At 36.0% G+C, this 9453-nt stretch overlaps 1 protein-coding gene across 1 annotated transcript in view; it reads right to left on the bottom strand.

The window, feature by feature from the left end:
• Positions 1-600: 600 nt before the first annotated feature.
• The window catches only part of LOC111172720 (glutamate receptor ionotropic, kainate 1), a 42522-nt gene continuing 33669 nt past the window's right edge, over positions 601-9453 (bottom strand). Inside the window, exons 8-10 of the mRNA XM_089909879.1 lie at positions 7221-7446; positions 2087-2337; positions 601-723 (exon numbers count right to left, since the gene is read on the bottom strand). Of these exons, the coding sequence (XP_089766005.1) occupies positions 601-723; positions 2087-2337; positions 7221-7446 (600 nt within the window). The remainder of the gene's footprint in view (positions 724-2086; positions 2338-7220; positions 7447-9453) is intronic.

The raw sequence follows: 9453 nt of genomic DNA, 5'->3' as shown, positions 1-9453 counted from the left end.
TCATTTTCTGGGTCACTTTTTTGAATCTTTAAAATCTAAGACTTCTTGGAATCTCAGTGTAAATAGTACATTTCAAATAGTAGACTCAATTTGAATGAAAAATTAACATTGTTAAGGAGTTATTATAAAAAGATGGGGCTTTGGGTACTTGGAAAGTGTGGATCTACAGAGTGTATGGTACAGGGAGAAGAAAAGAGGAGAAAAAAAGGTTCACAAAGATGAAAAGAATTCCTCCAAATATCGTTTTGTTTTCATGCTTTGCACTGTTGAAAGTCTGAATCTACTTTTGCATGAGGCAAGAGTTGCTTATTTTTAATACATGAAAATACAACTAAGATAACCATTCTCTTGATGGTATAGACAATTCCTGTAAATACACATATCTTGGAATCTGTATACGCCTAATATGCTGCTGTTTCAATATAAAATGCACATGTGTCTCCAGTGCATTGAATTCAATGTTCAGAGTACATGAGTTTTGCTATCTTAAAACAAGGATAGGGATTATGGCTATGTATGCTTAGTAGATACAGACATCATCAACACCACCAATTAGCAGAAGCAGTTTCTACTTGGCACAACTTTTTTTTTTTTTAATGATTACACAGTGTGAATTGAGGACTGTGTCCGAATCCCTCTCTCCTCTCGAATTAATTTGCCACATTCTAAATCCGTAGATAAAGTGGTTCCGGAAGTGGAGTTGGTTGGATGGGTTTGCTTACACTGCAGTCCATAAAAGAAACAAAAAGCCTTGCATGCAAAAGAAATGAGAAAAATATAGAAAAAATGAATAAATCAGAAGCAAAAATGGGCGTTTAAATGAAAATTTAAATCAAATGAAGCTGGCAATTATGAGAAGCACATTAAAGCATAACATATACAAGCTTTTAATTTTCAAATTATTTGCATAAAACAAGACACCTCAAGAGCAAATCGAAAGTTAAAGCAGATCAGTCCATTCTCCCTTTTAATTAGACAGTTTTCTCTAACAAGGTCTCTGAAAATGGTGCTTAATGTTCTCACAATTGCCTTGTAATTTTGGGAAAAATTTCAGGATGAAGCCAGGTTATAATCAATCATCCCCATCTCTGGGAACTTAAGGAGAGTTTCCACTTAAAGGAAGTGGGACTCGTATGAGATTATTAATGAAAACTGGTTACCTTATTTGTGGGGTCCAGAACAAAATGGAAATGTAGAGCCCCTTGTTCTAAAATTATTAAGAATTTTAAGACATTGATAGCTGAGCATTAAAGTAGGCCTGTTATTAATTGTTTGTAGTTTCAAAATTCTAACAATACTTTTAAATTGATTGGGTAACCAAATACTCTACAATGGGCATGAGCTTTGTGTTTTGTTTATTCTCATATGCCTATGAAGGAATTATCTTTAATCACCGTCATCTTATTCAGAATAGTGTAAGCTCTTGATGTGATTTTCATCAAAACTAAAAGTAACATGCAAAAAATGGTTGACTGTTGAAATCAACGATAATCCTAAAATTTGGAAAAATAGACTCTTTAATATATTTTATCATCATTCTGTACTGTTCATCATTTTTCTGGCAAATATTTTTGTGAATTATTCTTTTACAAAATGTACTTTGATAGAGGTAAATGCTCAGTTTCAAAATATTACATTTATATCTTTATATAAATTGCTTTGCATTAGTACATGTGCTCAGTACCTACACTTAGGAGATGTAACATTTCTCTCAAAGATCTTTTTATATATTTTCCAATTTTGGATTTACTTCTTCCTTGCTCTATCTAGGGTTTCTATCTTAAGGGTAAATAACTGTTAAAGAAATTAACTGAGTTTGGAATTTTTGCACTGTCATTCCAAATAGTGATAATTGAATTTAGTGTATAAGGTGCTTCCTTCTTCTCATTAATAAATGATGGGGCTACAGTACCAGCAGCACCTGGCAGGGATTCAATAGCTCTTAGCTCTAACTCAAAAATGGCCATTCTGGGCATCTAGTTCAATAGAGTGTTACAAAAAAAAGGGCAAGCATCCTTTAAACCCCCAAACTTAAGACAGATAACACAAACCAAAAACCACCCGGTCCTAGAAAGAGATGACTCACCTGCTCAATATCGTTGTTTTTCCGTGATTTGTATATAAATTCTCCAATGGCTACAAATACAGAAAGGACCAGTCCAGCAGCCAGAACAATGAAGATACCCCCAATATTTTCTACTCCCAGAGCACTGGCCTCTTTGTTGTCTTCCTCAGGGCAGCCATTTCCCCGCCACCATTTCTCTTTCATCATATGCAGTTTCCCCTCTTCTTGTAATTGAAGAATAGCAATAGTAATTTTATCCCGGTAAGGAGAGCCTGTAAGTGAGGTAATTTGGATATGGGTCACCCAAAGGCTGAAGAAGATGTGAAGAAGGATTACTGTCTTAGGGGTAACTACTTTATGGCTGTTGGAAAACCCCAATCCATAAGTTGACTAGCAAAGGGCAATCCTATATTTTGAAGGACCTAAATAATTGGACAGCAAAAGGCTGACGTGTTGAGATTAACTCTTAGCCACACTGTCTGTTCCTTTTAAACAAGGAAAAGCTGAGCTGGGAATTCCATGACATCCCGCTGCTTCTGATGAGTTTTTTATGAATCTTTTCCCACATTAGGGAATTTCATTGTTTAGATTCCACTTTTTCTAGGTTTTTGGATGTCTAATATTTTGACAGCCTGGCTAAATGATCACCAGTACCATTTCCTCTTCTTCCTATGGGAGTAGCTAGACATTTCCTAGTCTCCTTTACAATTCATTGTGGTGATTGACCAATTGCTAGCCATTGGGAGCTAAAGCGATGTATGACTATTTCCAGTCCTATCTCATAAATCCTCCCAACATGATCCTCTACTCTTTCCCTCTCTTTCCTCAAATACTCAGCATGGGGGAAAGGATTTTAAGTCACTAGGAATACTGGAACCACCAGTTAGAAAGGGATTGGGTCCCAGGATGACTGCATGAAGCAGAATCTCTGTTTCAACCCACTGTTGGACCCTGACAAGTTCAAGAAATAAGTATGTTTTGTGTTGGCCACTAAAAATTTGCAGATGTTGGTTATAGTAATTTGTCCATACTGACTAATACACCTGTTAAGATATTCTTATGAGTAGGTTTTGAATAATTTAAACAACATTCAGCTAGGTTTAGAAAATTTGCAAGCACTTTAATGATATTATTTATACTCTATTTTCTAGTAATGCCTTTGAACTTTTAATTATGTTAGGGCTAGAGAGCATCAACATGGTCCTGCAGCCACAGCTTGTCCAACACTGGATTCCTATGTTAATTAAAGCAAAGGAAGAAATTAAAAAAAAAAAAGATGGTAAGATTTCTTTCCCTAATTTCTCCTTGGATACTAAGGATTTTTGTAAGTGTTTCTTCTACTTAGTAGGAAAATAGTACATTCTAGCTCTTTCTGTTTGTAAACTTTAACGTTCTTCTTGGTGGAAATAGAAAAATGCAAAAAAAGTAGCAAATAGAAAAATGTGGCATCTTAGAACCAGAAGAGATCTTAGGAACCATATAGTCCCAGTCTACTTATTTTTAGAACTGAAGAAATTGAGGATGTGAAGATATGGGTGAAAGTAATAGTTGCTGGTAGAGCCAAGAATTTAACTCAATTCTCCTAACTTCTCTCTTAGTGTTATTTTCATTAAAGTTTCTCCCTTCACCCCCATGTCATCTCCCCCCTCCCCCGTATACCTTATGTTCTAGGGCATGGTTAGAAGAGCAGAAGATTAATATTGTGACGTGTGTCATTTTCCCCATTCCTCCCAAGACTTCCTAAAGTCATTGTCAGTCCCTCAAGATCAAGAGTTAGATTGTGGCTTATCAATTAAGAGTATGGATTTTTGGTGAGAAAATGGCTCTTGACAGCCAAATTAAAAGATATTGGCTGCTTGCTTAAACAACTCCAGAATAATGGTTAGTGTCAAAATTAGCACCATTAACAATAATATGTGAACAATTAAGTGAATCAAGAGAGCTTTGCTTTAATGTACGTGAAAGTGCTTTGAAGAGTGTGAGAATGATCCATAGGGTAACAATTGCAGCAGTAATCATAGCAGTATACACAGTGGGTACTCAGTAAATGCTGACTGATGCTTTCCTTTTGCCTTCAGGCTGTACAATACCTAAAATATTTCAGGCAGATGGGGATTGGTTCTCTGTTTAAGGTGGGTCTCTAAGGAAGGTAATTTCCAGCCTCCTGGTAACCTGTTTAAGCCTTAACTGCTCTCGTTCTCTTCAAGTTTTATTTTAAGTCCCTCAGGAGGCACATTTCCAGAGCTTCTGTCCTGAGAGTCTCTAAGAAACAAAGTCTTCGATTTTGTGTTGTGACTGAGCAACTTTGCCAATCTTTGACTGTGAGAAGGAATTTTAAGCCTTAAGGGAGTCAGGGCAAGACCAGAAGTATGTGGAGAATTGTTTATATCTGAATATATTTTAGCTTCAATTTTTTTTGTTGTTGCTTAAATGGACTGAATGACATTGGAAGTGATTTATTACAAGTCACTTGAAAAAAATACATATGTATATGCACGGATCTTCCTGAATAGCAGCTGATCTTTCTTAAAGAGTCAATTCATCATAGAAGAAACATCTCACAAATTTATCCAACAGCTGTATTCCCAATGGATGTATTCTCTCTGAGGTCTGCCATCTGTTCCAATTATTCCTTCATTGTTTTAGTTTTAAAAGGATGACAGGTTTATAACCACTATGAAAAATTCCTGGAGTGTATTTCTTTTCATCTAGAGAGGGGGAAAAACTCTTCAACTTTGGAATTTGTATGTCAGAGAATGCATGAGGTTGGCAAAATGTAGACTGAACTGGAATATTCAAATCTCTTTATATCATATTATATAAAATATAGTGATACTCATCACAGGGTCAGCCTCACTCACATGGAGGCAGAGTCATTTTTAAAGCGCTGCATTAATTTAGGAGTGTTTCTGAAAGGACCCCTTGATGCTTCCCCATTCCTCACCAATATTCCAATATTTTAACCTTAGAGTTGTATTTCATTCAGTAGAAGAAATGCCTATTAAAAGTCTCATATTATAGTGTAAATATTCTCAGAAGAAGTGGTACACATTGTTATTTTCTATCATTACTACCAGACTGGAAATTTGGTGGGCAAAGAGGGGAATTAAAAGGTGGTGGAGATGGAGCTGAGGATGGAATGGTAAAAGTACAGTTTTCAACTTTATAATTTAATCTAAAGATGGCTCCATTAAGAAACTATAGTTGCTTTTTCTAAGAAGACACAGAATGTATTACAATCAATCATAAGGTCGTGATTTTGAAAAGATTCAGGAAAAGGCACCCAGTCCTGGTGTTCTTGTCTGACTCATGGTTCATTTAACTAAAATCAGTAGTGATGGGATATAAAAAAATAACATGTCTAGCTTCTTTCTCCAGTCTTAAAAAAAAAAAAAAAAGAAGGGTTGTTGCTTGTGAGCTATTGTGAAGTGGTGGAAGGAGGGTTATAAAAAAAAATAAAAAAATAAAATGAGGTGATAAAGCCTGGTTAGGGAGATAGGACATTTTTTCTCAAATCAAAAAGAAGCATAGTAACCTTTTAGTTAGTGTCTAACAATCCCACTGAGTTCTCTGCAGAGCACACTGACTTAGTTTTAGGAGAGCTTACCACCTGAGAAAAAAATGTACACTTCATTTGCAATACTGGCATTTTCATCAGGAAAAATTATTGGAAATAAAGGGGAAAGAAGGTAGTTACAGGTTGCCTAGCCCAATCATTCTGAAGATTTATTTAGAGGACATACATAACAACTTATTTAGAGGAAAAAGAGATCTTACCCAATTGATATAAGTTAATTTCTTTATAGCATATATTTCTAGCATCAGATAGATTGCATGGAGTCAAATTGGTTATGTATTCATGTTCAAAGGTGGAGAGAGTTGAACTTCTTTACCTGGTTAATCAAATTAGTATTGATCAAAAGTTGAATATGGGCTACATAATCTTTTTTAAAAAGTAAATTTATTGCCAAATTAAGCCATCAGGAGTATTCACGTAAAATCTGATTTTTTTCATGAAAAATAGAAGATCTGATAATGTTGGGCTCTAATTCCCACAGCTACTGACCTGAAAGGCAGTTGCCCCCTTTAGATGAGTATGTTGTCTCTAATTCTCCATACTTGCTACCATTCCCTACTGCTTCTTCAAACCAACAAGCTTTATTCAATTATACCTGCTTGGCTTCTGTAAGCATTTGAGTTTGCGATCCCTGTCTAGTGTTGAGGGAACTGGATAATCCCTTTCAACAGGTGAAAATAATAATATACCTTGGGTCCTTAATTATCTGATTTAACTGTAACTATGATTTCTTACTGGACTAACCCAGTGGTCTAAGATGGCCTCCAATTCCTCCCCTTGGGAATGCTTATCAGAAAATTACTGATGACTCACTTGAGAAGAGCAGATTGCTACCATATCAGAACCTTATACAATACAGTTTCTGTAGTGAGGGAAATAGAGAGTTTTCTATAGGGAGGTCATTGTCCCTTGAATACAGAATATAGTTCTATATCCCAGACATGGAAGAAGACCTAGCTGTGTGGGTCTGTATGCCTACAAGGTAATAATATCCTTAGATTGAGCAGTGGTACAAAATCAAGGACTAGGAATATTTGGAGATTTTATTAATGATTGAATCTGACATATTGCCTGAGCAAATTATAATTTAATCTTAATCCTTTTTCTTCTGACAGATATAGTTTTGCTTTTCTATCTATTTACATAGAACACTAGCTCTTTAACTTTGTCATCTATATGTATAGTTAATTTTGTTGTATTCTAATATAATTTAAGATAGAAAAAAACTATACAGGCGTATATAGGAACTGAAGAAAATAATGAGAAGAGTGTTAATTAGGAAGATATTCTTTTAACAATATTTGGGGTAAAATAATAAAATCTATGTACTCAAATGTATATGCAATGGTAGAACTTGAAAGAAACAATGAGTTAAAAGTTTATTAGGTTAAATATCTTGGAATCTTCAATTCAGAGCATGCCTATGATCTGTACTGTCATTTCCCTTATTTATTAGTCCACTGAAGGCATTGTAGACTTTCTCAGAATGTAGAGTAGATATCTCTGAGCCCATTCCTTTCTATACTTTGTAACTGACATTGCCCATCTCAGTCTTTGCTACTGCCTTGCCTCTCTTACCTATAGGTGTTCCCACTCCATAACCTTTGGAGTCAATGAGGCCCCCGATCTGAGTGAGGTTGCAGTTTCTCTGCGTCACATACTCAATGTTGGTGGACTCCATCAGCAAGGCGTAGTCAGTGGTGAGCACTCGTTGGATGCCCTCATCACTGTTTTTGACCAGGGCAGTCTGCTGCCTGCTACTCATAAAAGCCCACATCTTCTCGTAGGTGGATATCTTCGATTTCTGCAGGGAAAGAAAGCACACCCACCAGCAGAGAGTGCTGAGAAAATATGTCCTAAAGCTATTCAAAACTCCTGGGGTTCAAATAGCATAGGGAGGATTCTTTCTCTTTAGGTAGGAAACCGGTATTGATGATCCTGGGACTTCAGTTTGGTAGTTGAAAGGAGCCCAATTCACTATAGGAAAACCTTTGGAGGCACTGAGGCAGCTGTAGAGGAGAAAGAGATCTTACCCAACTGATGTAAGACATGGCCTCAAGATCCTTTGGCTGATTTCAGTAGGGAAGAAAGAAGATTAGTATCAATGACAACATTTGCCTAAGGAACTCTGGCCACTTAAGAACAAGTCCTCAAGGCCCACTAGGCCAAGGGGTGACTAGATCACCCCAAGACTCTACTCATTTTTTCCATTGCCTTCAAGGACTTAACTTCAGTAGGCATTGTTTTGCTTTTTTCTTGTATGTAAGTTTTAATACCTGATCCAACATTCCTTTGCCGGGGACAGCCTTGGGATAAATCACATACCTTCTCTGCTTTATTTATGAAAGAACTGCCAATTACTCTTATCTTTTCTAGAAAACTTAGAGTGCAAATGCTCTTTTCATACTAAAATTCAGATCAGAAAACTCTTCCTACTGTATTTTTATAAGCCTTTTTTAATATACATTCAATTTTAAATTGCAGTTATATTTTAGATAATGAGGACTGAATTTCATTTGAAAGTGTTCATGATTTTGTCTTTTCCTTTATTCTTCAGCTTCTTGATTCAGTAATAAGCCATATATATGGTATATATTACATATGCATCTATACCTTCCACTATCTCATTATCTTACTTTCTTTGTTAAAATATACTGCCTAAGTTTTCATATTGCTTAGGTATAAATTTTCTATTCTTTTGAATAGTGATCTGTAAATAGTTTACATTTAATTCTGTAATTTCCATATTGTTCCAATTTTTTTCTGTATTTGTCTTCATTTGCATCAACACTCCCCTTCCATTTATTTGGAAGATGGAAGAGATTATGAGAATTACTGATAATTCCAAGCTACTCCAGCTCTTGCGTTGTATGTGGTACACACGCACACACACACACACACACACACACGAGCTTCCTTGGAAGGCACAGAGCTTATCATCTCAGGAGTGCAAGGAAGTTTAAAACATGATTTGAGGCCACAGCAATAAATGGAATACCTGTGGAATAAACTACAGTGTGGTTATTCATGGTCAAGTGTTCCTGAAGGCTCATTCAGTTCCGAACTCTATTTAAGACCTGGGTTAACGCTGTAGGCTTTATGAGTTAAGGGAGGACAGATAGCTTTATTTTGGATTGTTAGGTATTTGAAGAACCCCTTGAGAAAGGTCTTGTGAGACAAATAGCAATTCAATATACACTACCTTATAGATACTGGTATTTTATGGAAACCATTTTGTCATGATTAGGCCCCTGTGAATTACTCCTCACCCCCACAGATATCTGAAAGTTGAGGTTCATGTCTCCGTTAAAAAGGTATGTTTTTGAGGTAGGGTTCAATGCCTCATTTGTTGGGTAATTTTAGCCTGGAAGAGTCTGCTAATGCTAAATTTATAATAAAGAGCTACTTGTACAAGTGCACGGAGGTCAGTCTGTCTTTTGGCAGTAAACGCACTGCTGGGAAAATTATTCTTCTATCAGGAAACTACCTTAAGGGAAAATAATTTTCTTAGAATTATGAAATTTTATGGTTGGTGGAAACTTTAGAAATTGGCTCATTCATGCTGTTTACACAGAGGGGGAAATTTTGGTACAGAAGATTTGGAGAGTTCATGAAAATCACAAAACTGGTTAGTATCAGAGCTAATACTGGACCTCTGGACCCCTGACATCTAATTCAATGCTCTTTCCACTATACTATGCTGATTTGGGGTAGGTGAATGTCAATCTTGCCAAAATTCTTCTGAGAATGATCTTAGTCTTATTTGATCTACCTGTGACAATATAGCTTATATTCATGAACTCATGCCCTG

The sequence above is a fragment of the Delphinapterus leucas genome, chromosome 4 (assembly GCF_059928025.1).
Source record: "Delphinapterus leucas isolate spDelLeu-1000000601 "Yukka" chromosome 4, BTC_Dleu_Yukka2, whole genome shotgun sequence".
NCBI lineage: Eukaryota > Metazoa > Chordata > Mammalia > Artiodactyla > Monodontidae > Delphinapterus > Delphinapterus leucas.
Note: the sequence above shows the minus strand (reverse complement) of the source record. Positions and strands in the feature narration are given on the sequence as shown.